This window comes from Aspergillus fijiensis (assembly GCF_003184825.1).
Source record: "Aspergillus fijiensis CBS 313.89 unplaced genomic scaffold BO72scaffold_17, whole genome shotgun sequence".
Classification (NCBI taxonomy): Eukaryota; Fungi; Ascomycota; class Eurotiomycetes; order Eurotiales; family Aspergillaceae; genus Aspergillus; species Aspergillus fijiensis.
The window spans coordinates 185,159-212,210 of record NW_024468993.1 but is presented as its reverse complement, the minus strand read 5'-3'; the positions used below and the strand labels follow the sequence as shown (position 1 = coordinate 212,210).

The 27,052-nt window shown below is 50.4% G+C and overlaps 9 protein-coding genes across 9 annotated transcripts; 3 read left to right on the top strand and 6 right to left on the bottom strand.

Moving 5' to 3' along the window:
• Positions 1-807: 807 nt before the first annotated feature.
• Positions 808-4,408, bottom strand: BO72DRAFT_447082 (putative importin beta-2 subunit). Its single transcript, XM_040944448.1, has 2 exons — positions 1,455-4,408; positions 808-1,400 (listed from the first exon to the last, which is right to left on the bottom strand). Exons 1-2 carry the CDS (start codon positions 4,053-4,055, stop codon positions 1,299-1,301), a joined length of 2,703 nt encoding a protein of 900 aa, XP_040802421.1. The 5' UTR covers positions 4,056-4,408; the 3' UTR covers positions 808-1,298.
• BO72DRAFT_73196 (uncharacterized protein) lies at positions 4,218-4,785 on the bottom strand. The gene has a single exon (XM_040950654.1). The coding sequence runs from the start codon at positions 4,704-4,706 to the stop codon at positions 4,380-4,382; it is 327 nt and encodes a 108-aa protein (XP_040802420.1). The 5' UTR covers positions 4,707-4,785; the 3' UTR covers positions 4,218-4,379.
• A 540-nt stretch (positions 4,786-5,325) lies between these two features.
• On the bottom strand, positions 5,326-9,046 carry BO72DRAFT_447080 (SacI domain protein). Its single transcript, XM_040944447.1, has 3 exons — positions 8,605-9,046; positions 7,689-8,428; positions 5,326-7,629 (listed from the first exon to the last, which is right to left on the bottom strand). Exons 1-3 carry the CDS (start codon positions 8,813-8,815, stop codon positions 5,710-5,712), a joined length of 2,871 nt encoding a protein of 956 aa, XP_040802419.1. The 5' UTR covers positions 8,816-9,046; the 3' UTR covers positions 5,326-5,709.
• A 624-nt stretch (positions 9,047-9,670) lies between these two features.
• Positions 9,671-11,580, bottom strand: BO72DRAFT_73121 (DUF803 domain membrane protein). The gene is made up of 8 exons (XM_040950652.1): positions 11,398-11,580; positions 11,278-11,321; positions 11,200-11,225; positions 11,009-11,099; positions 10,856-10,946; positions 10,638-10,798; positions 10,287-10,578; positions 9,671-10,225 (listed from the first exon to the last, which is right to left on the bottom strand). The coding sequence occupies exons 1-8, from the start codon at positions 11,409-11,411 to the stop codon at positions 9,742-9,744; spliced, it is 1,203 nt and encodes a 400-aa protein (XP_040802418.1). The 5' UTR covers positions 11,412-11,580; the 3' UTR covers positions 9,671-9,741.
• Positions 11,581-13,095: 1,515 nt separating this feature from the next.
• BO72DRAFT_72968 (uncharacterized protein) lies at positions 13,096-13,730 on the bottom strand. Its single transcript, XM_040950651.1, has one exon. The coding sequence runs from the start codon at positions 13,626-13,628 to the stop codon at positions 13,308-13,310; it is 321 nt and encodes a 106-aa protein (XP_040802417.1). The 5' UTR covers positions 13,629-13,730; the 3' UTR covers positions 13,096-13,307.
• Positions 13,730-16,674, bottom strand: BO72DRAFT_72963 (uncharacterized protein). Its single transcript, XM_040950650.1, has 2 exons — positions 15,284-16,674; positions 13,730-15,229 (listed from the first exon to the last, which is right to left on the bottom strand). The coding sequence occupies exons 1-2, from the start codon at positions 16,562-16,564 to the stop codon at positions 13,832-13,834; spliced, it is 2,679 nt and encodes an 892-aa protein (XP_040802416.1). The 5' UTR covers positions 16,565-16,674; the 3' UTR covers positions 13,730-13,831.
• Positions 16,675-17,018: 344 nt separating this feature from the next.
• On the top strand, positions 17,019-18,787 carry BO72DRAFT_457867 (coatomer subunit delta; the record flags this gene model as incomplete). The annotated part of the gene is made up of 4 exons (XM_040946353.1): positions 17,019-17,021; positions 17,086-17,529; positions 17,583-17,779; positions 17,875-18,787. The coding sequence occupies 4 exons, from the start codon at positions 17,019-17,021 to the stop codon at positions 18,785-18,787; spliced, it is 1,557 nt and encodes a 518-aa protein (XP_040802415.1).
• Positions 18,788-21,108: 2,321 nt separating this feature from the next.
• Positions 21,109-23,752, top strand: BO72DRAFT_467702 (CeGAL family transcription factor; the record flags this gene model as incomplete). Its single annotated transcript, XM_040946854.1, has 4 exons — positions 21,109-21,305; positions 21,373-21,484; positions 21,546-22,297; positions 22,363-23,752. The coding sequence occupies 4 exons, from the start codon at positions 21,109-21,111 to the stop codon at positions 23,750-23,752; spliced, it is 2,451 nt and encodes an 816-aa protein (XP_040802414.1).
• A 650-nt stretch (positions 23,753-24,402) lies between these two features.
• On the top strand, positions 24,403-26,857 carry BO72DRAFT_426810 (uncharacterized protein). Its single transcript, XM_040942962.1, has 2 exons — positions 24,403-25,604; positions 25,678-26,857. Exons 1-2 carry the CDS (start codon positions 24,692-24,694, stop codon positions 26,580-26,582), a joined length of 1,818 nt encoding a protein of 605 aa, XP_040802413.1. The 5' UTR covers positions 24,403-24,691; the 3' UTR covers positions 26,583-26,857.
• Positions 26,858-27,052: the final 195 nt, after the last annotated feature.

Here is a 27,052-nt window from a genome sequence, read left to right as displayed (position 1 = left end):
CCAGATTAATTACGCGACACTAGAGTAGACTAAGTGTAAGTGACAGGACTAGCAGTTTAGCTTAGCAGTCAGCAATCAGCAGTCGGCAGTAAGCAGTAATTTAGCTGAAGGATCAACATTCATCGAGAAGGCTAATGTGCCTATATATGTAGTGTGTTTGTATAGGATGGATGCAGAAGAAGATCAGAAGAAGTTGGCTCGGATGTGCTTGGTCGGTTGGTTGGTTGGTTCGGGATGAGGAGCGATGGATGAATCCCTCCACCTGCCAGAGCTCAGGTCAACAACCCCTAGTCAGGTTCCGGGACGTTCCTTCCTTCCTTCCTGATCGGCACACTGCAGTACACATCCATGATACATATCTTGATGCCTGGACCACCCCCCACCCCCAATGGCAGTTCCAGAACCCATCCCATGTGCTACTGTAGTAGGCAACACCCCCCCTCCGATGCGGTGGAGACAGAGAAGTCTTCTTCTTCTTCTTCGAGCCATTGATTTGAAGAGGAGATTGAACTCAAGAAGATTGAAGCTTTGCAATCGTGATACTTCAACTGTCTAGGAGATATCCTTTTGCCTTAATCTAGCACGGGTGGTCTATTAGGCATGGATCCGAGAGGATTGAGATACCGATCGATCCCCTCAGCGAGCGAATGTCATTTCAGTCTACTTTGGTCGAGATGGAAATACCATGGCTGCAGAGTGTGCTCATCCACTGACAACCTACCTACCTAATTACCAACCCGATCATTCCTCAAACCAGACAACCCCAAGGCGCACCACGACTAATGTTGAAGTTTCCATAGTGAAACGGGAGAAGGACAAGGCCTGTTCATCATATACTTTTCTAAGACTAAAATAGAATCTATGTAAGGCTAGCTGGAAGACTAAAGAACTTCAGACTCGGTGACAAGTCCATCATATGCAATCCTCATCTCATCATGATCACATACGTGTAAAAAGACCAGCATGCATCGCATCGCATCCCTACCATGGCTACTCAGCTCATCCCGCCACTCCCTCATAAATCCTCGTGATTGTCATGACGCCACACGTGGGCCGTAGGACTCAATCTCTCCACGTCCACATTCACATATGGCGGACTTCCGAGACAGATCAACTGCGAGTACGTCCTGTCCCCGGCATGAAAACAACAAGCGACTCCAGTTCAAAAGCCAGGAACTTGGAACAGGAAGGGACGGAACAGAAAAGAAGAAATTAAGGAGAATGAAAATTTTATACGCCTTTCGCCATGTGATATTTTGAAACTTTCAGATGGGACATTAACATGAGAAATTATAGATCTAAATCTGATATACAGAACGAAGTCTCTGGGCAACGTGGGCCGGAAGTTGCGACAGGAAGGTATCGAAGTTGGGTATCATATTTTTGTAGCCTTGCAGAACCTACAACCCCCAGTTAGCGCAATCCCGGACCGAACTGGAAGTTCATATACATACCTGCTGGAAAGATGTTTGAATGTCTCGGTAGTCATCCTGGTTCAAAGACTTGCTGGGAAAGGCCGCAATGGCCTGGAAGAAATCGCCCAGGAATGACTCCATGGCTTGCGGATTCTTCATGACTACTTGGTTGAAGCCCAGGAACGCCGACGCCTTCTCGCGGGTGAATTCGATCTTATTCATCGACTTCAAAAAGACGCCAGCGTACTCGCCCAGACGAGGCGCCAGTTGATCCGAACAGCAGATTCCCAACCGACCCAGCGCCATCGCAGCGTTCTCGTTCACAGAATCAATAATCTCTTCGTTGTTGATGATGATGTAGAGCCTTTGGTACAGCTTCTCGACGTACGGCGACAAAGCCGCCTTCTCGTTAACCGCGATCTCACCGCAAGACCAGCAGGCGTTGTTGAGCACACTGAATCCCGTGTGCCGATCGTCATCTCGGATCGTATCCAGATCAAGTTGCTGGATCAGAGTTGGCATGATCTGAGGGATGAAGGGCTCGAGTTGGGGGAAGATGTTGATGGCACAATCACCCAGCAGCGCGTACGACGACTGACGGACCTCATAGTTTGGGTCCTCCATACAGAAGCAGAGGAGATCGAAGAACCGGGGCTGGGAGTTGGCCACCAGTTCGCCGCTCTTCTGCGGGTCGATCGCCTGGATGATTGCGCTCAGAAGGTCCAAGCTAGTAACCAAGAAATCCTTGTCAGGCTCCTCGACACCCTGGTTGCTGACTGAGGCCATATACTCCTGCAGGTTCTCATAGATGATCTTGATGCAGCGCTGGAAAAGAGGTTGCGCAAATGGGGCGAATGCATCTCCGTAAGCGGCGGCAATATACCCAAGGCACTCGAGCAGAGGGAAAAGCTCCCGAGACTGGTCGGTGATCTTGTTATAGCGGTCGATAAGAGCAGGCATCAAGATGTTCACCAACTGAGGTTGCGCCAACTCACCCATGACGCACTCCGCCAGGGTCTGCACACAATCGTACAGAATGTACATGTTCCGATCCTTGTATTTGCCGAAACACTGAACAAACTGCTGAAGGATGGGCTCACAGTAAGGGATCAGGTTGGCATCGGACTTCTCCTCAAGGCTTGCAAAAGCCGACGCAGCTGCCTCTTGAACCTTCTTGTTCCCATCCAGCATGCGACGCAGGATGCCGTCCATCATGGGCTCAAAGTAGCGGGCCCTTTCCGCAGGGTCGGCCAGATGGGAGGCCCACTCGGAATACCGTCCCAAGCACCAGCAAGTGATCTGGCGAACGACAGGCTGAGAATCATTGAGGCACGAGATCAGATAAGGAACGAGCTCCGGGAGGTGGGGCGTGACAGCATCCATGCAACCATCAGCGACGGCCCCCAAAGTCAGAACAGCAGCTTCGCGCTGTGTCCACTGTTCATGACGAAGGGTTTCCATCAGATAGGGCAGGATGGTTTCGAAGATCGGGTCGTGGTAGACGTTGGAAAACACGTCCAAGGCCGCAGCGGAGCACTTGCGGAGGGTCCACTCATCCTCAGGATCGTCTCCAAACTCCGAATCCTCGATCTCACCCTCACTCAGCTCATCGTCATCGTCCTCAGGGGCGGGATTGCCGTTGGCTTGGTCCGGCTTAGAAGTATCCAGACGAGCGGCTTTCGACTTCGCAAACTGAGGTCTAAGATCTTGATCGCGATCTTCTTCCTCCGCATCCTCGCCCTCTGCCGCCAAGCGGTTGGCCTCGTCTTCGTCATAAACCATACTCCGCAGCAAGACGGGCACGATCTGGGACATATGCGGGGCTAGTGGCTGCTGCAGCTTCACCTGCTCACCCGCAACCAGCCAAAACTCCGCCGCATCGAGGGCGAGCTCCGGATCCTCCTGATTGTTCTGTTGCATGATGATATAGTTGACCAGCCCTTCCATGTGCGGGACCAATTTCTCCGGGGCGAAATCCACCAGTTGGGCGAAGGTCTGACACACCGTCCGGCGGACATCTGTGCTAGCATCATTGGCCAATTGGAACAACTGCGACAGGAACAAATCGAGGGAGGCGACAAGCGCCTTGGGTCGGTGGGGAAGGAAGACGTGGATTGTGCGGAGGGCCATCGAACGGACCTTGGCGCTCTGGTTGGAGGTGAATTCCAGCAGCTTCGGGATGATTACGTCGAGCGGACACTGTCCTTGGTAATCGCGATCCAAGATCTTGCGATTATCTTCGCAGACCTTGGCGAGAGCGGACATGGCTGCCTCCTGAGTGAAGCTCGGTACGTTTCCCGAATTTTCGACAAGCGCCAGCAGCTCGTTCAGAACATCCGGCCATGCCAACAATCCAGCTTGCTGAACCAACTCTGTGATGATCGTACCGGCAAAGTTCCGGACTTGTAAATTGTTGTCGCGTAGACTGGTCAGAGTCGCTGATCGGATATAGGTGAGAGAGGTTTGAGGAATTGTGGCATAGGCGACGCGGATCTTGGTCTTGAGGTTCACAGCTGCGGCGAAACGGACTAGGTTGTAGGTTTCATCGTTCATACCGAGATGCGAAGGGGGCTGTGCAGTGCAGAAGAGGTAGGTAATATAGTTGACATAATCTGGAGAGGAGGTTGCTTGTACTAGCATCTATCAGATGAAAGAAAAAGATCAAAAGAGAGCTCCAGTCAGTCATTTTGATTTTTTTTTTTTTCAAACAGTAGCAGACCAGCTCAAAAGGTTTCTTAAAATGGGGTGATAACATATGGTAAGAGCTGACAAAAGCGCAAGGTCTCAGGGACGGTATTGGTAAAAGAAAGAGAAACAGTCGAAGCGGGCAGACAGAAATTCGCAGATGCGAGAGTGGGAGGGGGAGGGGGAAAAGAAGCACACACCTGTTCGGCCTGTTTTTGAGCCGAGCGATCGAAACCGTTCAAAGAATCCCTGAGACAGCAGGCCAACTGGCCCAATGGCTCATCCTGCGGTTGCCACTCCATGATGAAAAAGAAAAGGGGAGGGGAGGAGGGGGGAGGGGGAGGGAGGAGATGCGCAGAGGCAGAAAGAAGTAAATGCGGGAGTGGGAGAGGGAAGGACGGGGAGAGGGAGAGACGGGAGGGAGAGAGTAGTAGTAGGAGTAAGTAGTAGGAGTAATTTGGTAGTAGGAGTAGGAGTAAGAGTAGTAGTAGTAGCAATAGCAGCAGCAGCAGCAACAGGGAGGATTAGTCTGCAGTGTGGTTTCGCCCCAAGGGAAGGAAACCCCGCCGTCTGGCTGGGAAAAAAAAAAGGCGGCAACCCTTTCATTAACTCATTAATTACCACTGCAGCATCTTCTCCCACCAACTACTGTAACTACTGTAATTACTCCATCCTTGCTTTGTCCATCTTTATGCTCTTTCTTTTCCGCTCCATAGCAAGAATACTATAATGTCTGACTCGTCCTATATGATCATCACTCAATGGGGTCAGACCGGATTTCTTGCAGCAATAACCCAACGACGTGACGTACTGTACTGTACAGTACAAAGATAACAGGCCAACCACGAAAGGCCGGCGACCGTGGGGCGAATGGAGATTATTGATTGCTGAACACCGGCCATACACCACACCAGGTGTAAACAACAAAGAACCATAGAAAATTGGTCATAGGATAGACAATAAAGGCACAGTTCATAAGAAGGCTACAATCACCAAACCATCCTTTTTTTCGAGGGGGATAAATGGGTGGTGGTCACCCTGTACCGTACTGTACTATTCTGTACGATCACTAGTTGCCTGAGCGGTCATGGTACAGCACAGTAAAAACCGGTATCTTATCTCTGGCATGGCCTGGCTCTCTGATATCGACGTTCTTGCATTTATTTCCCCTTCAACTTTATCTGAGGTGTGATAAGTTAATACCGCACTGAATTTATCATAATAACATAAGTGGCTCTCTTCTGGTCTATATGCCACTATTTTCCATGGTTGAATGATTGAAAAGTGTGCGCACGTGCATCCTCAGCACATGCATGGACGCCCGCTTAATTTAGTCGACAGATCGACCCTCGTGCGTCTCTTTGCGTGGTCAGGGAGATACATACAATAATATGAGGTTGAACCGTTGCGGACCATCATGATCAGAATCCCATCGAGAACCGGGCTGGAGTCTTCGAAGGACATGAGCTGAACTCCTGCTGCCAAACAGAAATCAAATACCCGCAATGCCTGACATGTATAACTTCCTTCTGTCAACACCAAAAGATCGCAGTATTCAATCTAACTCCGCTCGCTTGCTTCGAGATAAGCCGGAAACAAAATGCAACCCTCATGCCCAGACCAGTTTCTTAATGTCATACACCAGATGTTCCAGGTATCCAGTGCGTTTCTTCGCTTCCTCCAACGAGATAATGTCCGAGGAATCAATCAGGGATCGCTGTTTGCCATCTTCAGGAGGGCCGTGCCGGTCGCTTGCCGTCACGGCCCGCTCGATTTCCTCGCAGATGCTTCGAACCCAGTCCGAAGGGCTAATACTGCTAGTCCCCATGACCTGTGGAAGGGCTTTGAATGCAACCAGGCGGGTGGCCGCGTGCGGGGCGCCTTTGAACCACGAGTACATGCTCCACTCACTGCTCGGGCGCGCATTACTGTCGAGACTCGTGGAAGGCACCTGGCTCTGCAGAGACCGTGTATTGACCCTCAATGCGTTCTTGTCGCCTTCGCGATATTCCACCACCAACCCGACATTGCTGCGCTCATCAGTCTGAGCCTCCGTCAAGATAGAGGTTACATAGGTTCCATAATTGATTCTGGTCACTGAGCATAAATCAATCCGCTCGTAGGACAACACTTTGTCCGTGTTCCAGTCGAACCGGCAGCTATACAGAGCAACGTCCGTGAGAAGAAGGACGGCCTCTTCAAATGGCATGGTCCGGAGCGTGTTCGGCTGTCGGGGGGTCAGCAGTGTCCAGCCTCCGAGGAACTCCTCGGATTGATCGCTGATGACAATCTTGCAACTGGTATCAATGGCATTCTGCCGAAGCTTATGCACGGAGATGCCTGGATCGGTTGTCTGCATCTCAAGTGCAAACTCCTGGAAGACATCGGTCGTGACGTTCCCCAGCAGGTAATCGATACAGGCCTGTGAAAAGTAATCGTTCACAATGTTGTTGTAGTAACGAGACAGGGTCAGCCCGAAGTCGTTCAACGCTCCTCGATAATTCCGCTTTCGAGTGCGGGTATAGTCTCCTTTCAAGGCAGCAGTGGAGGAGTACTGCTTAGAAATCGCATCGCCGTTGTCCGCCCAGAGGGTATTGAACCAGTGTGTCGAGGAATCGCGTCTCAAGTCGAGGTCTATCCCTTCCTGCTTCAACTCCCGCTCTAAAGCCCACTGGCCAAAAGCACACTGCGCAACGCCCGTGCGATCGAGGCAGTCCATGCAATTAGTGCGCGTGATCCCAGACTGGCGCCGGAGAACGGTACCGTTTTGCACCATCGTGTCGCCAAATTCGCCCAACGTTGATTCCAGCCGGTCGACCAGTCGGCTTACTTTTTCAAACTTCATCCCTCGGCATTCATTATGGAAGTCAAACCACTCCATCTTGAGCGGCGCACCATCAATGCCGCCTGATTCATTCAAGAACCGAGCAAATTTCTCGTATTGCTCCCCGAGCTTCAATTCACCACCTTGTTTATCTATGAGGGATACTGCTTGAACGTTGCCGTACCTCCGACTCAGATTTCGGAAATGCCTGTCAAAGGCGAGCTGGTTCGTCTCTGTGGAATGATGCAGCACGGGGACTGGCTTGAATGCATACGGGGACTGAGAGAAGTATAGCGGGATTGAGCCTCGCACTTGTAGGAACGAGTAGACATTGCGTGTCGGATTCCAGTCAGACGTCGAGAGAATCTGTTCTGTTTCAACAAAGTTGGCGGTATTACCATTATCATCCACGCCACGGCGGAGATATCGCAAGCCTGGTCGCTTCACCGACCGTCGAGAAATTAGAGTGACGAGAAAATCGCGCTTCTCCTCATCGGTCTTGACGGTATCTGCCTCCTGTTTATCGCCCAGAATCCGGCCATCGACCTGTTGTTCGTCTGATTTACCTGATTCTGATGATGAAGGCTTCGGAGTTGCCCCGACCGTGAATTCTCGTTGACCTACGAACCCTTGCATCAATGGAAGAGCAAAGCCGTGAGCATCGGCTGTGATGAAGGGCGCAAGCAGATTTCTATTCCAGAAATACTGAACATGGTCGATTAGCCACTAAACGCGCCCCATAGCTTGTAAGACCGCGTACTCACCATATCATCGACCAATCTGTGAAGTGGGAGGTGGGTGGTCAGCGCGGGCTCGTGCACACTAAGGTTCCTGGTAAGGTCGTAATCGTAGGCAAAGAAAAAATTGCGCGATGAGAAAATCATCTCCGTGTAACGCAGCAGCTTGGGCAGCAACTCGACCGTAGGATCCGAACCGAACGGCTCCGCGAGACTCTTCGACGAAGCATTATCACCTCGAGGCACTGGGGTTGCCTCGCCGTCCTCGTTCACCTTGGCGATTGTAGGGGAAGACTCTGCCGTGCTTTCCCTGAGATCTCCCATGGGCGCTTCGGTAGATTCCTGGTTGGTTGTGCCGAGTCCGGGCAGGCCCAGTGTCTTCCTGGAGAGCCAGTTCGCCGCGAACCGTCCGAAGCGAACCTTCTTTCCGATCACATCTTCAGCGATGCTGCCAACGCTGCGTGTCCGGGAGTAAGAGACCTCCTGTTCGGGAGAAGCCGGCGCAGTGCCGACTTCAGTATCGCCTCCCTCAGTCTCTGTATCAGATATCGTGGTTGAATCCTCGGAACCAGTCTCGGTGTGACTGTCCTCGCCCTGCAGCAGACTCTCCTTGGCCTGCGAGATTGCACGACTCGCGTCCGCCTGAGATGATGTTGGGATTACGGCGACATTGGTAATGGTATAGATCGGTTTGCCCTGGATCTGAGCCACTTGCTGGCGTTGAGTGATAGAGATGAGGAATGAATACGATGCAACGGATAGAAGCCCTTGGGTCGCAGAACGCATCCATCAGTGAATGATCCCTTTGCATGGGCCAGAATATCAACTAGAACACGAGGAGAGAAGAGGAGCATGCGCGCGCAAAATACACATGATAAGATGAAACAGAATGGTCCACAGTCCATTCTAGAGGCTTGGCTAAATCGCGATATTCAACACATACCGACGAGACCGTGAATCTCTAGACCGGAGTCCCTCGTATCGTCAAGTCCCGAGGCGGAGCCAGGAAGTAATGTGATTTGGTTAGTCTTATAATCGATGCGAATAGCAGACGGCTCGTTATTTCCAGTATGCCGCAAGCCATTGCCTGTGGAGTGAAGGATAAGTCCATCAGCGGCCGCGACCACGATCAGCTTCCGAAGCAATCCAGGCATATTGCCCACTTTTTTCCCTCTCTCTCTCTTCTGCAAATCTCGCAAGGAGAAACTTGGGGAATGAAGAATCACGATGAAAGAACAAAGAGCGTCAGAAGTAGAAATGCAGCTTCACAATCTATAGCCAGCGCACCCACCACATGGCCAGTAAAAGCTTTCCTGGTTGGAGGTGCTGGAGCGTGATGGTGGGACGTCTGTCTGTACCCAATATGGAGCTTAATCCCACCGCGCGACATCATCGATGGTCTTTTCCCCACCACCAGCCACTCCCACTGGAAGGAAAAAAAAGCAACCCCTACGTCACACTTTCCCGCTAGCCGGCTGGTAGCCATACTCATACTTCTCCCGACTAGGCGTCAACAACAAATACCAAAAAAAAAAATAAGAAAAGACGATCGAGATCAAGAAGTATAAGAGTTAATAAGGAATGTTTCGCCGCAAATAATAATTCTTCGCAATTCACATGGTCTATTGAAGAAAATCACCCGTGACCTTAGGCTCTATATACAATTCCGGGTCTGTGTAATTGCAGGTATTCGCGCCTGCGGTTCATACCATGGCAGATGATGAAAACAACAAAAACAGATAACAGTCCCATTCCACATACAAGTCATTCGGAGCATCTATTGCTCCTCATCTTCGCATCTTCTTCGCGTCGTCTTTGCGTCGGGAATCAGGTAAAAGTACAAAGCATCCAAAAACAGCCGCGACCATTCAGGAGCAAGGGAAGGTGGAGAAGGTGCGCCCGGGGCGAGAGGGAGGTAATAGCAAACCGAGGGGAATAACGTGAGAAGAAGATAAAAGCGTAAATGAAATAGTCTTGGTCATAAATAGGAGGCAGAAAGCAAGGAGGAGAATCTTGAAAGGATGAGAGCCAAAGAGAAAAAGAGGAAGGGGAAATGATCAAGTGTAAGCATCGAATCATACTATAGCGTGTCATGCTTATTGGGTCGCTGTGAGGTACGACTGAGCTCCTCGCTTCGTGCATAGATAGGACCTGGCTCTCCGTCGCTCCCTTCATTCAGTTCTGATAACCCAAAGGCCTGGTTCTCGACGTCATACGCGCGGATCAGCCCTTCGCGGTCTCCATTCCCGTTCATATATGCGAAGCTCGAAGAACTTCGGCGATGTGGCTCGTTACTGCGCCGAGATTGCATAGACCGTCGCGTTTGAAAGCCAGCAATTCCATCTGTGGGAACGCCTTCATCGTCAAGCTTGTAATTCAGCATCTGTCGCCCATCTGGGTCATGTCGAGATAGGTTCAGGAGGTAAACGCCGGCAAATATAGTCAGGAAACCGCAGAGCAAAGAAATTGTGTTCACAGCATCGCTGGTGTTGAAACCTTTGAAGAGAATAAATGAAGCGCATAGCGTGGCAGTTGTAAACGTGACATAGTATAGCGGATTGACACTACAAGTACTCGTTGTTAGCGCATGCCCTAAGAGCTATAACCGTCGTAAGCGTCACTTACATCGACGTGGAGAACTGATTAAGTGCTTTGTTGAAGTAATTCATCTGGGTCAAGATACAGAAGCCAGTGACAATCATGAACACATATGTCGATGCTTGAGTAAATTGGTTGTTCCCCCCTAAGGTCAGCTTCACCGCGATGCCAAATGCCTTGACAGACATGACTGAAACCGAGCCGACGGTGGAACAGATCGAGATGTAAATCAATGGATTCTTCTTGCCGTAGACGGGCGCAACTCGATAGATCATGACGGTGGAGAAAATCGCGACAGCGAGGCAGTAAACGAGAAATCCTGTGAGCGAGAACTGCGTCAGCCAGAACTAGGTAGATTGAGCTTTTATTGACACATACCTGGTTGCAGCGCATAGCTCAGAATCTCATCGATTCTTTCCACCGGTTTGTCTGGGGGCGCATGGAGAACAATTACCACTGAGCCAAGCAGGCACATGGCACACCCCAATTTGCCCAGAACGCCCAGTCTTTCCTTCAGGAAGTAGGAACCAAGGACGGCACTGCATAATGTTAGTCTCAGAGATATAGAATCCGCGATTCAAGACATCAAGCCGTACCCAATAAGGACACTCAGCGCACCCAAAGGCGTAACCAGGATGGCAGGCGCGAAAGCATAAGCCGCAAAGTTGGCAATTTCTCCCATGGCCACTGTCGACTTCAGTCAGCTCTTCTCTTCGCAAGACTAGCATCATTATGACAGTATCGCTCACAAGTAATGACCCCACCCCACCAGATGGGACTTTTCAAATACGAGAAGCCTTCTCCTTCAAACCCGTGTCTTTCCGAAGCTTGCATTAGACCCTATGGCGATCAATTAGCCGGTTGTCCTGGACAAAACCGTAGACGACGCGCGGACGGAAGTGTGATTGCTGGTGGACAACTTCATGGTGGTAGGACGAACCTTTTTCGTGATGACAAAACTCGTACCTGGGCGTTTGTTAGTCTCAGCCGCATGAATCGCATGGGTGACCGCTCGTACCGATTGCCATTGTTGACAGAATGGCCAGGATAAGGCCAACATATCTGTATATCACCGCCCGATCAGAAGACTGTCTCAGACAGTGGCCACCAGGCCTTCAGTAACGTGAGGAGAGCATACTTATCGGAGATCATATTGACAATAGCCGAGGAGCTGGTTGCTCCCTCGAGATGTGAAAGCCAATGCTTGTTCCTATTATTTTGAGGTTGTCGGCGGATGTATGATGCCGAGTCGAAAATGAATGGAGGAGGAGTGAATGCACAATGGGGGAGGCTGAAGTGGATGCTGGGTCGGGCTCGGTGGACGGCTACCTCAGCCAAGCATTCGGAGTGCGCCAACAATGACCGACAAGAGTTAAGAAGCACAACAAGAGCGCAAAGAATGGAAGTCAAAATGAAGGAGACAGAAACCACAACCAGTGGCAGAAAGGAGTGAGTAAGCTAAACCACAGTAAGGTGCAGCAGCCTTGGGGATGCGACCGATGGCTCTTTTTGGGGTCGAGAACTCCTGCGATCGGTCGGAGAAGAGAGCTGGTTGTTTGGTGATCCTAGAGGCTGGCTGCCTGCGCTCGTGCGGTGGGGTTTTTCCCCTTCAAAACGGATCCGGCCCGGATCTGGACGCGCGTTACTAGTGAGTACGTAGGTGCAAGCGAGTGAAGTGACTGGCGACAACAAGTCTCCTAATCTTGTTCTTCACAGAAATCTACTCCGTAGGCACGAAGTACTGTAGGCACTAGAATGGTAGTATTGGTGGTATTTGGCAACTGGTACCTGGGAGTTGTAGTGGGATGGTAGAAAGGAGGCTCACAAAAGAGGTGTTGGAGAGAATTGATGTTAGTGGTTTGAAGATCGGAGATGCAGCCGTGTCCTCGGTTGCCAAAAGAGCGATTTAATAATTAGGTAGTACCTAACTACCTAATACCTAGTTATTGTGAGCGAGTAGGTGGTACCTAGTAGTTACAGTAGGTACGGGGTACTACGGAGTACTTCTACTGGTGGTGGTGACGCCCTTCCCACCAAAGATAGACCTTACATAAGCCGTCCCACCAAATGAAATAAACCTTACTGCGAAGAGCTAAAAGACATTGAATGTAATGCTAGAAAATGAACAAATAGTTGTAGTAATCGGCTATGTTGAGTATGTCTTGTACTGTACAGATATAGTACTGTATATAATGTGCTAATGCAGGAGTATAAATACACATACATACCATGCTCATCGACCAAGATGCTGGCAGAAATCAAATACTACTACGGAGTAGATAGGCAGCAGGCCGGGGCCAATGTTCACTACGTACTGTATGTACCCGCTCACAAGTTCAGGCTGGAATGTGAAGGAAACGAACCCAGGGTGCGGAAGGGCAACGGTGGCCATTCCATTTCACCCTGATCCAATCAAGGACTGCCAGCCACAGTCTGGCCCCCCCTTGTTGAGGCTGGTTTCAGTACGTGATCAGCGTCTTGAAACAAAGCGTGCCTAAGAATAGGCGAAATTCTCGCTTGGAACGCCATAATTTCTGGTTCTACTCCGTACCTACCACTGATACCTTATTCACTTTCCTGCCCCCAAAGTGGTGTGATACTATGGTACAGATATTCCCTGTTGCACACCCGTATCGCAGTCGTCCCTTAGATTAGACACAAAACAATGGCATTGTAGCTAGAAGCCGACCAGATCCAATTATACTTCCCTTCACTGCACGAGCTAGAATTGTCGGACAATTTATTCAGGGAGCGGAGAGGAAGGAATTATTGAGATTATTATTCCCAAGCTTGAAGGAAGTAGGGGTCAACCTCCTACAAGCCAAGTCAACTGGCTCCTACTAGTAACAGAGGTTCAAGGTGTATTGAGTTCAACAGCTAAAGGAATTAAGTGTAGTCAAGCAAACTGAAAATGTTTGGCCTCAATTCATCGCTAAGGATAAGAACACAAGAAGCGTAGATGAGCCTCCAGTTCAAATAGTACCAGCTTTTTAAGATCCACCCGGGGAGATGCGCAAGGTCATTAGGCCATCACGCGAGCGTTGAAGCTTATCTAGAAGGGGTATTACAGCAAACGCCGGTTGCAACACACAATGGAAGGAGAAAGATGTAACCCCAGACGCCAGACAAATTGCCGACCCAGGTGGTATCGCAGAAACCAAGAGCGACGAAGAAGCACAAGGGTGAAAACAAATACAAACCTGGTTTTACAGCCCGGGCCAGGGATAACCCGAGCGGTAGCATACTTGGAAATATACTCCTTGCAAAGAGGGAGAGAAAAGGCGAGGTGACATTTTGAGAGATACGTACCTGATCGAGTGATATCACGAGAAGCCGATTGGTCTGTACTCGCAGGTCTTCTACCGGCATAAAGGGCTAGTGTTTGGTGAAGCTCACTGGCTACCTCCTATCCGTTCAACAGATATGGAGCCTAAGATCAGCACAGCTCGCTGGAGTGGTTAGAGTGAAAAGATGAGAAATGCCCAGAATCGGCGACGAAGCGCGCGGTGAAGAGGGTCGATAAGAGATATTCAGAGAAAATGGCGAGTGGGTAAGTGGGCAAGAAGTGGACTTTATGAGGATCGGGATCGTTTGGCGTCAGGCGAGGGCGTCTCAATCAACTCAACTTCATCTTCCGGTTCACGGTGTCGTTTGGTGGAGGGATAAATGTGCGCTTTCGAAGGAGCTTCATTCGCAATCGCGCCTGAATCTTCTTGAAGATCCAGATCAAGATAATCATCATCGAAATTTAAGTCATCCTCATTGTCATGACTGGCGGTCAGAAGCGGACTTTGATCGGCTTCGTTATCGAAAGTTCCGAGATCTTCGAATTCATCTGCATGGGCGACTTCTTCGTCGTCGTTTTTGAGAACTTCGCTTGGCAGACTATCCACAACACCCGTCGAATCGTCTGCTGATTTCATAGTTGGATGAGCCTTGTTGTCCGTTTCGTCTTGGAAACTCTCGTCCAACTCAGCTTCTGTATCTTGGGGCGGAGCAGCAGCATCGTCATCATCACCATCATGCAATGCCGCACCATCAACATCGACATGATCTTGAGAGGCTGCAGTGGACTTCTTCTCATAGGTGTGAGAGTCTTCTCGTACACTGGAAACCTGTTCCTGATGAGTCTCTTGTGCCTCGAAGCCGGAAATAGCTTCGTAAGAACCGACAGGAGTTGCTTCGACAATTTCGCCCGGCTCGAATTGGTCAACTTCATCCAACGAGTCGATACCTTCAAGTTGAGTGTTTCCCTTCGAAAACGTTTCATCAAATTCCGTACCATCGAGGTCGTTATACTCATATTGAGTCTCATCGGGCTGATGGTCTGTAACACTGGCGGACCCGCCACCTGCCTGCTGCTCATCTACACTCTCAGTCGGTGGTAGCTGGGTAACCGTGGCACTTGATTCGCTTTGCTCAGAATGGTATGATGCTTCATCCGGGTGTTGAGAGATAGCTGCGTGGCCTTCAGTCTCAACCTCAAACTCAGCTTCGCCGGCCTGATCAGCGAGGCCTTCTCTAGATGCATCGTCTTCGCGACCATTAGCTGGAATTTCAACTTCCGCTTGAGAATTGTCTTCAATACCCTCTTCACCATGATGCTCTTCATGATCTTGTTGGTGATCAGAGACCTCTTGAAGAAGCTCTGTACCAACTTGTTTGTCATCCTCAGGTTTAGGGTAGTCTTCTTCTTGCGGCAAATCAGAGTAAGGTACCTCGTCAAGACCCTCATATAGTTCCGCGGAGACAGCTTCAGCCTCTGCGTAACTATCCCAGGCATGAATATCAGTAAGGCCCTTTCCTTCGTTGGCTACTGCGAGAAGATCAGAAAGCTCCGCAGCAAGTGTCAGTCGTGTGCTAAGTGAAAGATAAAGCGGCTCCGGCTCATCAATGCCCTCATTGTGGCATAGGCGCAAATAGAGGTCAACTACTTGAAATAGCGTGATCTTGTCCATATGCATAGAATCCTGGTTGGTGTTTAGGTTAGCATCTGTGCAGTAAGAAGGGCAGGCCAAACAAACCTCTACAAGCTGAAGGTTCAAGGCATCAACATCCATAATGAGCACCTCCCTATCGCTGACATGCTCTCTGAGGACATTTCGGCATGCTTCAAGGAGCTTTGCGAAAGAACCATATGCAAGACTTTCATCTTCCAGGAAAAATGTCTCCGAGGAATCACCCTCCCTAGGGGGAAACAGAGATATCTCGGTTTCCTGGTAATATACCTTAACTGGGTACAGAGCTTCATGTTCTGTCACCTCAACTGTTTGCTCGACCGGTTGCTGAGTATCCTGACCATCCGCGGCATCGCTGTCTGTCTTTTCCATGCCCTGGGCCTCGATCGTTCCACCGTCTTGGCGTTCAACTTCTTCTTCATGCTGCCGTTCTACATCTTCGACCTCCTCTTCTTCCCGTGTTTCTCCTTCAGCCTTACTTTTAGAGAAGTCAGTCTTGTCGAGATGGTTTTTGTGTGCTTGAACCTGGGCCGATTGTGTAGCATTGTCGCCCTGCTCATCGGGTTGTGTGGGATCTGCAGTTCCATGTTCTGCTTCATTAGCGTCAACATAGCCTTCCTCGACCTCTCCATCTTCAAGATGATCTGCCGCAGGCTCTTGAAGATGCTCCGTTTCGGAGCGAGTCTCAGCATGGTGGCTTGGGGAAACGTCAGCTTCCTGTTCGGCGTGATGCTCCGCTTCGGACACCTCTTGAGGCTCTCCTTGAGGCTCTTTCTGAGGTTCTCCTTGAGGCTCCCCTTGAGGCTCTCCTTGAGATTGCTCTTCAGGCTGCTCTTGAGGATCCTCGTGAAGTTCTTTGCGGGATTCCCTTTGTCCGTCTACAGCGGTGATACCATCGATTAGAGCTTGGCCCTGTTCCGTTGGTTCGTCAAGCTGTTCAAATGAAGGTTGGACTTCAACGTCTGTGACCGGAGCATCGATATCTTCGTCGTAGTCGTCTTCTAGCATCTCTGCTTCATAATCCCGATCGGACCCGTACTGCATTTCGATGTTGTATCCTTCGTCGGCGAAAGCGTCTTCCGCATCATCCATCGTCCGCTCCGCTATATCATCGGTCATATCTGCATCGCGAGCTCCCTCTAGGTCATGATCAACTGCGTTTGATGGCTCCGGAAAGTCGTCCGCTATCATCATGTCCTTATCTGTTGTCGAAGCCTGGTCTTCCATGATGTCGATATCGATGTCGAAATCGTCGACGTGTCCCTGATATGGAGATGCCATTTCCATTTTGTCCTCAGCCATAGTAGCCTCCATTGTGAAATAAGCCAGCGAAGAGGCAGCTGTCATGGCATGAAATCAGCCGAAGGTTGGGAGACGCGTGCAAAAATTGGCGTGGCGATGAAGGTACGCCTGACGAGCAGCCCAAGCGCAAACCGTATGACTGGCTTTGGCTACTAGACGAGGTATCCGCCAAACCTTCAGAATCAGACCGGGGAGTCCGTCACTAAGAGAGTGCTCAGCTCTGTCGACAGTGAGCAACAGAGCAATGAATCTGGGGGGAGTTGAGGATGTCCTACTACGGGGTTGCAAGCGGACGAAGCCTCTTGTGCTGCGGTAAGCGAGGGGGTAGCGCGGGCGCACGGGCCAACGGGGACAAAGAGAACAGCAAGCGACTCCGACCTCCGTGGCTTCGACGTCTAGACACGCCTAACAAGAACACTCGTCATCTACACTTCCCGGAGCAGTTTGTTGAAGGTCTCGCAGTCAATTTGTGCCGAACAGTGAATTGTCAATCTACAAAATGGTAACTTTTCATTAGCATGAGTCAATTTGACCCAGCCTCCACTGCTAACCTGGCACAACACTAGGTCGTCCTCGCAGCGTCGATATGCACCCGCGGGGGCAAGGCAGTCCTTTCGCGTCAATTCAGAGAAATCGCTCGTTCCAGAATTGAAGCTCTCCTCGCATCCTTCCCTAAGCTAGCTGACTCTGGAACACAACATACGACCGTGGAGCAAGATAATGTCCGCTTCGTCTACCAGCCCCTGGATGAGCTATACATTGTTCTGATCACAAACCGCCAATCCAATATTCTGCAAGATATCGACAGCCTTCACCTTTTCGCCCAAGTCACCACCAGTATCTGTAAGAGCTTGGATGAAAGAGAGATTGTGCGCAATGCGTTCGAATTGCTCAGTGCGTACGACGAGCTGGTGACGCTAGGATACAGAGAGAATCTATCACTTTCTCAGATCAAGACATTTCTGGAGATGGAGAGTCACGAGGAGAGAATTCAGGAGATCATCGAGCGGGTACGACTCAGCAAAATGGCTTCGAGACGACGGCTGCTAACTTTCCCTGTCAGAACAAAGAATTGGAGGCCAGCGAGGAGCGCAAGAGGAAGGCCAAGCAGCTGGAAATGCAACGAAAGGAGGCCGCCCGGAGCGGTCGTTCTATGGCGCCTCGGACTCCATCTTACCCTGTGTATACGCCTCCATCCCGCCCTGCTGTGCCCGAGACATATGACACCTACGAGGCAGAGAAGAAGAAGACCTTCGCTAAGTATGTCATATACTTCCCTTCCGCCCCCTAACCGACCCCTTGTACTTCACGCCCCAATTCGTATCGCTGCTGACACTTCCGGCTCCCATCGGTAGACCATTACCTGTCCGTGGCAAGGGTATGCAGCTCGGCAAGAAGTCGAAAACTACTGATATCTACGAGAAAGTCCGTGGTGACTTGGGCCCCGAGGCAGAGGAGGCCACCCCACTGGTGACCCCGCAGGCATCGACTCCCGTTGCCGACACAGTGTCTTCTGCTCGGGCGTCGCTGTCTGGCGATCGTGAACCCGTTCATGTGACAATTGCCGAAACTATCTCCGCTACACTTACCCGGGAAGGAGCCCTCAGATCGTTTGAAGTCAAGGGTGATTTACAGCTTCGCATTACCGATCCCTCTTTCACCAAAGTCAGACTCGACCTCCTTGCAATCCCCACGCATGGCGCGCAGTTCCGCACCCATCCAAATGTTGACAAGGCTGTTTTCACAAATGACTCCGCTATCCAGCTGAAAGATATCACTAAGCGATTCCCAGCCAACAACTCGATTGGTGTTTTGCGCTGGCGTGTCGCTAGCTCTGGGTCTGACAACGCTGAGATACTCCCTATCACTTTTACCGTGTGGGTCAACAAGGGCTCTGATTCGACTACAGTCACGGTTGAGTACGAACTCACTGGCTCTGACACCCTCCGGGACGTTGTCGTTACCATCCCCTATCAGACGGCCGAGCCCGCGGTGTCTAGCTTCGACGCGGTGTATGAAGTATCTGGCGACAGTCTTGACTGGAACATTGGCACGGTGGACGAGAGCAACGCATCCGGAAGCTTTGAGTTCGAGTCGAGTGGTGATGGCGATGAAAATGAATTCTTCCCGATGAGCGTACGCTTTTCCAAGACCAGCCCTTTTGTGGAAGTCGATGTCAACGAGGTCTCTCTCTTGGAGATGGAAGGAGAGAGCACCGCGTTCACCAAGGATATCAAGTGTGTTGCGGAAGGATTTGTTATTGAGTGATCTTTCTACTTCAGTCGGGTGTATAGAGTATTAATGACGTTTGGACTTGCCCTTATTTTCTATTCTTAAGGGACTTTGCAATATTTCTGCTTGCTTTCCTTCTAACCAGGTTTTCTTTCTTCTCAATTCTGCAATTCAAGCCTGACTTTTGAATCATACCACTCATATCACTCGCGCCTTACCAGACTGTTCCGGATGCTCAAACCCGCCAACGTGTCAAGGTTGGATAGAAGCCACTCTACCAGGTCTAGGGCTGGCTGAGGACTAGGCTCGGCGATTGCTGTGTGTCTCGACCATGGATAGATGCAGCGAACGTTATTGCTCGACAAACTCTGGGTTCATGAAGATCATCGGAGACGCATTGTAGTAACATCTCCGCTTCTCTGTGGGTGTGTGCTGAAGTCACCAATGACCTGCCCACCGAGCCTGATGAGCTGGCTATAAGTTCCAGCCAAACCAGGCAAGTCAGATGTGATCCACAAGCAGCGGAAGTTTAAATGACCTTTCTTCGGTCGGCTTTGCCTGACTCCGTTTCAGGTACTATGCAGGTTTTCTCGTTGAAACCCGGTAAACACCTGAGCTTCTGAAGCACTCCCGTGACTATTAACTCCGTCATTTCACAGACTTGAGCCATGGAAGATCAAGTAAATTAGCCAAGCATGAGGTCTGGATGCTTTCGGTAAGGTCGAAACAGCTTTCTGAATGGCCATCTTTGACTCAGGGATCCACCCAGCGTGCCATGACAAACACAGTCACTGCATAAGGTTGTGGGCAACTTCCATGGAGACTGAGGCAACTGTACCTAGGTGCGCTCATGGGAAACTTGAAGGTTAAATGCCTAGCTTCAATAGTGTCAGGCAACAAGTGATTAAGCGTCCAGCGGCTCATGGCTCATCAGTCAGTTGTGGCGAGATATAGATCACGCATGAAGAGAGAATGATCACTGCAACCTAAAATCTGGCTCCTGGGAGACTTTTTCTCATCCGCCATTTCAATGGATTTGTGACTCAAAATCTTTGGTGGAGAACAATACGTTTCCCCAGCGATCCCAGTGCAGTCTGCTGCCTGTGGGTAAGTAAGTGGAATGATTCACAAAGCTTTAGCAGGCCAACGTCGGAGATCACATGCTAGTAGACAGATACAATTACTTGACCGTCTCCATAAGCATAGGAGCCCAGAAATGGTTGAGAGAGTTTCCATTAGGCTACTAGACCGCTCCAACCCATGGTTCGCTTCCTATACTTCGGGTGCGCGCTTCTTCGCATGGCCGAGAAAACAGCGATGTTTGTATTCCACCTCTGCTCCCAAGGAAGATGGAGACTTGGTCTCGCCCAGCTCATCTTCATTTGTCAGAGGTTGATATTCCCCTCAATGCCAATGCACGCAAGAGTCTAAGAGTCTACCAACAGTGGAAGGGGATGGCAGGGTTACATTTTACAATTGAACCCCGCATAAGCTATCTCATCAGAACCGATGCTGGAGAGTTTACCGGCGGTGAGCCAACTCAGGATTCAAGAGGTGTGTGTGTACCTTTCTTTTCTGGCTCATTTCACATGTTGGTTCTGGGTCCGCTACAGCCAGACCACAGATGGGCGCTTGACGAGCTTTGAATCATAAGGAGTCGAATTAGGTAATACCAGATAGAAGATACTGCACGGTGAGGCGGCCAGTCCAGGGTCGAGACTCATCTCAGACAAACTACATACAGAATTGGGTTACGCATCCACCGAGTCATGAGAGAGGTATTTATCCCATTTTCACTCTTTCACTCTCTATTTCCGCAGAATAAACTCAGTGGAAATCAGTCAGGAACACTCATCCAGGACTTCTCCACCCTGCGCCCCCTCCTCTCTATTGACGCTGAATTCAAATCCAAAACGTTCTCCAACCACGGCAGTGCCTTCCATTTGTAAGTCTCCTCCGACTCAAGGGGTCAGGGTCGACCAGATGACATCAACATGAGCCACAATTTTCTTTTCAAGGCGTACCAAAGTATAAGATTCATGGATAATATAGAACCCATCCCTATCGATACCACAATCGACAAACCTGATCATCAACATGCAGGTTCTTCTCTTCTCACAACCCCACGTATTCCCATGATGCAGATATCCAACTGGACAACTCAATCAGCGTCAGCGTTGTTTCAAGTCGCTGCGCCTGAAGCAAAAGGGCACAGCCATGGAGTAAGCTAATAATGACACCCAACTCAAAGCACTCATTTCGAACATGCTAAAACTTTTCCTCTTTCGCTTTGGCTCCAGGATAACCCGATCCCCCCTTTGCTAAGGCCCAGTAGGGACCTTTCCGGTATCAGAAAGATGGCCATCCCGAGGTTGGCTGAAGGAAAAGAAGCAGTCCATTCCGTTCGGTCTCACCGTCGCCACGTAAGTCGAGCGTGCGAATCTTGTAGGCAGAGAAAGACAAAATGCACGGGAGACAGGTCAGGCTGCCGCAACTGTCGGGATGCCGGGATGATCTGTTGCTACACTGACGGAAAAAGAGAGAAGTCTAAAAGGTGCGTCAAACCTGAGCACTGAGCACACTCGGAGCCTGAGAACTGACGCTGATTGTCACGAATGAAGACAAATGGCCGGCTTGGAAACTAAGATCAATGCCTACAAAGACATTTTGCAAAGATTAAGCATTCGTTATCGCATGACTGAAGACCAGCTGATCGGACTCGCTCTGGCAGTGGTACGCTCAATGACCTCTTCTGTTCAATTTCTGCTTAGGGCCCTTGCTGAGTCTCATCCAGGAAGACCCGTCCGATTGCGCCTCCTCCCATGACGATTCTACGACTCCGAACACCGAGGCCCGGAGGCAGTCGTCGGTATCCGAAGCCATTACACCTTTGTTTTCAGGGTTTGAGAACAACCTAGATCGCATAGAGGAGGATTTAAATCGGGACGAGGCTTCGCAAGCGACTGGTTTTGTCGGCCAGAGCTCAGAGATCTCTTGGCTACAGACTCTGGCCAGAGAACTGGAACTTGGCTATGATCATGGATACTTCAGTGGGAAGGAGCCATCCCCAGCAATAGCAGCAGCCCACCACAATCGCTTCATCTCATTTCCGAACTACCATTTAGACGCCATGGAGATCCCTATATATGACAACGTGGATCCATATTCCTGCCCCGCCAAGGATGTTGCAGCGAAGCTTTACAAGACATACCTTGATTGGGTTCACCCCTCGTTTCCGATTATCGGTACTACCCCTTTTGGGGCACAATTCCAGGCTTTCTTCACAAACTCATCCTTACGCCCTGGGTCCCTACGCCCTGGGAATCGCTGGCTAGCAATACTCAACCTGATCTTCGCCCTTGCTACTAAGTACGCGCATTTATCCGAGGCTGAATGGCAAATGGATAAGGACGCACATCTTGTGTACTTTCTCAAGGCCAAAGCTTTGGGTCTAGATCATCAGCTACTGACTTTCCCTGATCTACAGCAGCTGCAGGTTGAAGGACTAACTGCTTTGTATATGCTGACGCTAGGCCATGTGAACCGGTCCGTGTGCTCAATCCATCCATGCTCTGTTCTACTGCTCACACACAGCTAACAATGTATGTCAGCGCTTGGGCATTTTGTGGAAGCGCGATCCGCGGGGCTCTAGGCCTTGGGTTGCATCTACGCCATCTTGGAGACAGCACATCCAATACTTCAAGAGAAATCAGATGCCGTGTATGGTGGGCTCTATATACGCTTGATCTTCGGCTCAGTGTGATGACTGGGAGACCCTCTTTTATCCCCGACAGCCTGTGTACGACACCTCTGCCCCTTCCATTCGATGAGCAAGACTTTGGGAGGGAAGATGTGATGCGGCAGCTTAGGCGCTCGATTGACGGTAGCCCCTGTCCGACGGAAATGCTGTCAACGGACCAGTCGGATTTGAATGCAATGAGCACGGTGGCCGAAAAGCTGGATTCAGAAGAGGACAGATTCTCACCCTGCGGGTCCTTGTACTTTGTTCTTTTGGTGCAACTAACCATGATTGCGAAAGAATCCCTAACCAAGATCTACACCCCGAGCACAGTTCGATCTCCTTGGCAAAGCATTGAGTTCGCCATACACAGCCTCACACATAAACTTGACACATGGCTAAACAATCTCCCCAACGAGTACGATTTCACCCGCACCCAGTCATCGCATGTATCGCTGGAAACGTCAAATCAGAGGCTTAGTCTGGCTCTATTGTTTTACAGCACCAGAATGGGCATCACACGACCATGCCTTCGTCGTGTAGAGTCCTTTAGCGAAGGGGACAAGATGCAAGAGTTCAGTCAGGAAATTGCTGCGGAGTGCGTTGAATCAGCTTGTCACATGTTAAGACTGTTCCCAGAAGAGCTGAAAGCTGCAACGCTATATACAGCGTCACCTTGGTGGTGCTTATTGCATTACTTGATGCAAGCAACGGCGGTACTCGCTCTTGAGCTCGCCTTCCAAGCTCAGCATGTACCGGATAAAGCGCCGATGGTTTCGAAAGCTCTTAATAAAGCGTATGAGTGGCTGTCTTTGATGTCAAGGACACAAAAGACTCCGGAAAGAGCCCGCAGACTCTGTGATCGGCTTTTGCGCCAACTCAAACAACGGGAGGACATCAAAGTCTCTGAGTCTCCTTCTGTCCAGTTGACCAGCCTCGAGTCGCCTGCAGATACACCCCCCATCTCACATCCGATTAGAACAACAAGAGAAAGCTCGGCGGACTCAGACAGTCCACCTCTTGGGACGAAATTGGACTATCAGCAATCACCGGCCTTATTGACCGGCGATATTCATTACCCGTCCCCACACCTCCTGGGAGCGGCAGACGACCTTCCAATTCAAAGTGAGAGCACATTGGAAATTCCGAGCAATTACGACGAGTTCTTTCCTTACGACACAAGTACTGGTCAGCTCACGGGCTCCTTCTTCCCTACAGAGTATGGAATGGATGTGGAACCGAGTAATCTCTACCACTTTTGACAATCCACTCGAGTATTCAACATCAGTGCAAGGCACAAACTCAGAGTGGGGGACTTCTGATAGGCATGCTTGGAGACTGTCCCATCAGCACAATCCTTATCCTTATTCATTCATCAGCATCATAAAGGTGGAAACTGTGTGTGTCTGTGCGCAAGCCGATCATTTCTAATTGGAAATGATACAAATCAATCTTTAGCGACTTTTCAAACTAGGTGAGGTAATTCTATCAAAGGCTGTCACCATGCAGGGCGAGGTCCATGGTGACTAACTACATCTCCGAGTTGGGGTTGAAAGCTCTTCTACTTACCGAGAATAAGCATCATCATCAAAGAGAGTCTGCAAGGCTATACATGTAAGAGGTAGATAGGTCTTATCGTAGCTGGGCATCAATATTTCGATCCCCGTGCCTATATTCAAGCCTCGACCTATGCACTGTGGCAGTAAAGTTTTCAGGCCCATGACAGTAGCAGACGTGGTGAGTATAAGATGTTACTTTTTCTTCTTGCGAGTGTCGATACTCCCATTGTTAATAAGTCATGGTGCCTGCTTAGTAATTCGGATACATAAGTTATTAACCAATCCCACTCATATAATAGCGGAGCTTGTTCATGTCCTTTCGCATTCATCACATTTTGCTTCTTGATAACAAACATTATTGGTTTTGCAGCTGTCCAGTGACATGAGTTATGAGCTACAGCTTCTAATGGAGTCTGTCTCTTGTCGTACAGTTACTAATATTTTTACATAGCATCCTGTGTTGTCGGTTAATATTGATAGCACTACTACCTCTAACCGGCTTTACAACTATCTGCTTCTACCGCAGATAAAAAGCACACTCGCTTTGATGACCCGTGAGATCCACAACAAGATTGGCTTGGAAGGAGACTTTCATTGTAAAACACTTTTCAGGCTGTGGTACCGAGCACGCAGTTCATTGGCATGGATCTGAATGACTCCTCCGCCTCGGTTGAGGCTTCCACACGATATGCTCTAGATAATCCGTCGCTTCAAAACTCCAGGAGAGTCAAACAGCCTCTTGATGGATCTTCGGGTACTCTTCTGGAGCATAATGATCCTCTGCCCTCCAATCGGAGCTCTTCGGGCATCAAGGTCATCCTTTCAACGGGGGACATAGCCATTGAGCACCTGGACCCCGAAACAGTGGCTGCCTCTCCATCCAGAGCTGTAGTCCATCGTTGGCGAGTTTCCAGCAGTGATATCATGCGCAACAGCCCATACTTTAGGGCTCTCTTGGATCCGCACAAGTTCGCGGAGGGCAAGAGCCTGATGCACCAAAAGATCCAAACCCAGCAACTGGCCTCCGAATCTGCGGTTGGGAGCCTAGACCCTCCCGATAGCGAGCAGGCCTGGAACACGGATGAATTACCGGTCGTTCGACTTCCAAGCGATCATTTTTCCTCGCGTCTCGGAACGGATGTCATTGAGCTCTTTCTCGAGGTTCTGTCCTACGACTCATATGATGACGACCAACAGCGGGCGTTTGACGCCAGACTCAGAGTGCAGCCTGTGTCCCTTGTCTCGAGATTGGTGGAACTAGCCGATGCTTTCAACTCACCACAAGCCGTTCAGAAAGCTCTGACACAGTCAGGTTATGCTTTTGGCAAGGGGAAGGTCCCTCTCACCAAGTTCGATGCAGCCTCTCTGTTGAAGCTGCCCGAGGATCGGATCCGCCAGACAATATTCGTGGCTCGATTCCTCAATGAGTACGCCATTGTTCAGGTGTACACCCATACCCTCGTCGTGATGGGGTCGAGATATTGGTCGAATGGCGTCGTTGAAGCTCCTGAAAATCCCACGTTTCCCTGGCGATATCTCGCTGGAGGAATAGAAGGTCAGACATCAACCTCTAAACAAGCACATAGCTTGTCCAAGAAGCAAATCACGTTACTGATCGACAGATCCAGAGGAACTTTACTTTCGCCGACAATGCGTCCTCAACACGATCACCGACCTGCAAGCCCACTTCCTCCGTGCCTACGGAGCTCTCGAAGACGCGACAGACGACGCCTACCCTTCCGCCGCAGCAACAACAACAACATCCACATCTGCAGCCACGACAACCACGACAACAACCCCCCAACCCAGACCCCCGTTCTCCCTGCCTGCCACCTCTACCACCATTCACCCCCGCCACTTCCAATGCCGCTACGGCTTCGCCAACTCCAGCGCCTGCGACGTCTTCCATCTAGGCCAAATGACGCGCTTCTTCGCCTTACGCACCAAGACCATCTTCCTCGGCTCCACTCTCATTGACGACCCGGATTTTCTTCTCCCGCTGGATGATGAAGACCACGATAACGAAGAAGCTGATGACGATGATGCGAACCTCACAGCCGATCACCCACCAACTCCCATCCCACAACAACAACAACACCAAACAAATATAGCCACACTCCTCGCCACCCTCAAACAGTGCCCGGACTACCAGATCGACACCAACCACACGGGCTGCGGCATCCGCCGCCGCTTCCTGCCGCCCCTGGACTGCATCGAGCGATTCGTCGGCGACGCCCGCGGCCTGCTGGGCGTAAATCCAGCGCCACCGTCATCGTCATCGACATCAACCTCCTCCTCGCAGGGTAGTGGCTGGGCCGCGACGACGCGGTGGACCGTGACTCCCGGGTCGTGGGCGAACCGGTCCCTCCCGCGCGCGTTGGTGCTAGATGTGCATTTGTCGCGGATCAATGCCATTCCCGTGCTGGCGCGTGGCGGTGGGAGGAAGGTCGAGCGAGGGGTCCGGGTGGGCAGTTCGCAGGAGGAGAATGCGAGGTTGCTGTTCACGGCGCGGAGGAGGAATTGGGAGGCTTGACTTCTTCTTTCGCCCTCGAGTTCTGCTCCCCACTTCTCCGCTTGATATACTCGGCGACGACAAACGGTCATCTCTGTGGGGTTCGTGGTTTGGACTGTGGAATTTGGGTTATGTTTTGATAGAAAGATTGCGGGAAAGGAAAGGGATGTTGGCGAATTGCGCCTGCCCACTTTTGGGATATATGGTTGGGGGATCACGTCTTGGATAGGTGTACCTCAATGCACTACTAAGTTGGGACACAAGGCAGGGACCCTGCAACGATGTATATACTCCTGGAATAGAAGCTGAGAAACCAAAGTTAGAGAATCAATAACATAATAACATGAATATCTGAAGCAGGCAGACTAGCAGCACAGACCAAGAATTGCCCAGATCCAATGCGCCGGTCTCGCCCTTTCTCTGTGCGCTGAGATACATATAAATCTACTTCTCTTGAGTGTTCAATTTTTGGTTGAGGCTCTTCAAGGAAT

Coding starts and splice junctions, on each gene's coding strand:
- BO72DRAFT_447082 (XM_040944448.1), bottom strand. CDS start 4,055: ATGCTAGTACAAGCAACCTCCTCTCCAGATTATGTCAACTATATTACC. Junction 1,401..1,454: donor TTCAAACATCTTTCCAGCAG/GTATGTATATGA, acceptor TGGGGGTTGTAG/GTTCTGCAAGGCTACAAAAA.
- BO72DRAFT_73196 (XM_040950654.1), bottom strand. CDS start 4,706: ATGAAAGGGTTGCCGCCTTTTTTTTTTCCCAGCCAGACGGCGGGGTTT.
- BO72DRAFT_447080 (XM_040944447.1), bottom strand. CDS start 8,815: ATGCCTGGATTGCTTCGGAAGCTGATCGTGGTCGCGGCCGCTGATGGA. Junction 8,429..8,604: donor AGAGATTCACGGTCTCGTCG/GTATGTGTTGAA, acceptor CTGCGACCCAAG/GGCTTCTATCCGTTGCATCG. Junction 7,630..7,688: donor ACAGATTGGTCGATGATATG/GTGAGTACGCGG, acceptor GACCATGTTCAG/TATTTCTGGAATAGAAATCT.
- BO72DRAFT_73121 (XM_040950652.1), bottom strand. Junction 11,226..11,277: donor TCTGTCAACAATGGCAATCG/GTACGAGCGGTC, acceptor ACAAACGCCCAG/GTACGAGTTTTGTCATCACG. Junction 11,100..11,199: donor GTTTTGTCATCACGAAAAAG/GTTCGTCCTACC, acceptor TGATCGCCATAG/GGTCTAATGCAAGCTTCGGA.
- BO72DRAFT_72968 (XM_040950651.1), bottom strand. CDS start 13,628: ATGCCGGTAGAAGACCTGCGAGTACAGACCAATCGGCTTCTCGTGATA.
- BO72DRAFT_72963 (XM_040950650.1), bottom strand. CDS start 16,564: ATGACAGCTGCCTCTTCGCTGGCTTATTTCACAATGGAGGCTACTATG. Junction 15,230..15,283: donor TGAACCTTCAGCTTGTAGAG/GTTTGTTTGGCC, acceptor AACACCAACCAG/GATTCTATGCATATGGACAA.
- BO72DRAFT_426810 (XM_040942962.1), top strand. CDS start 24,692: ATGGATCTGAATGACTCCTCCGCCTCGGTTGAGGCTTCCACACGATAT. Junction 25,605..25,677: donor TCTCGCTGGAGGAATAGAAG/GTCAGACATCAA, acceptor CGACAGATCCAG/AGGAACTTTACTTTCGCCGA.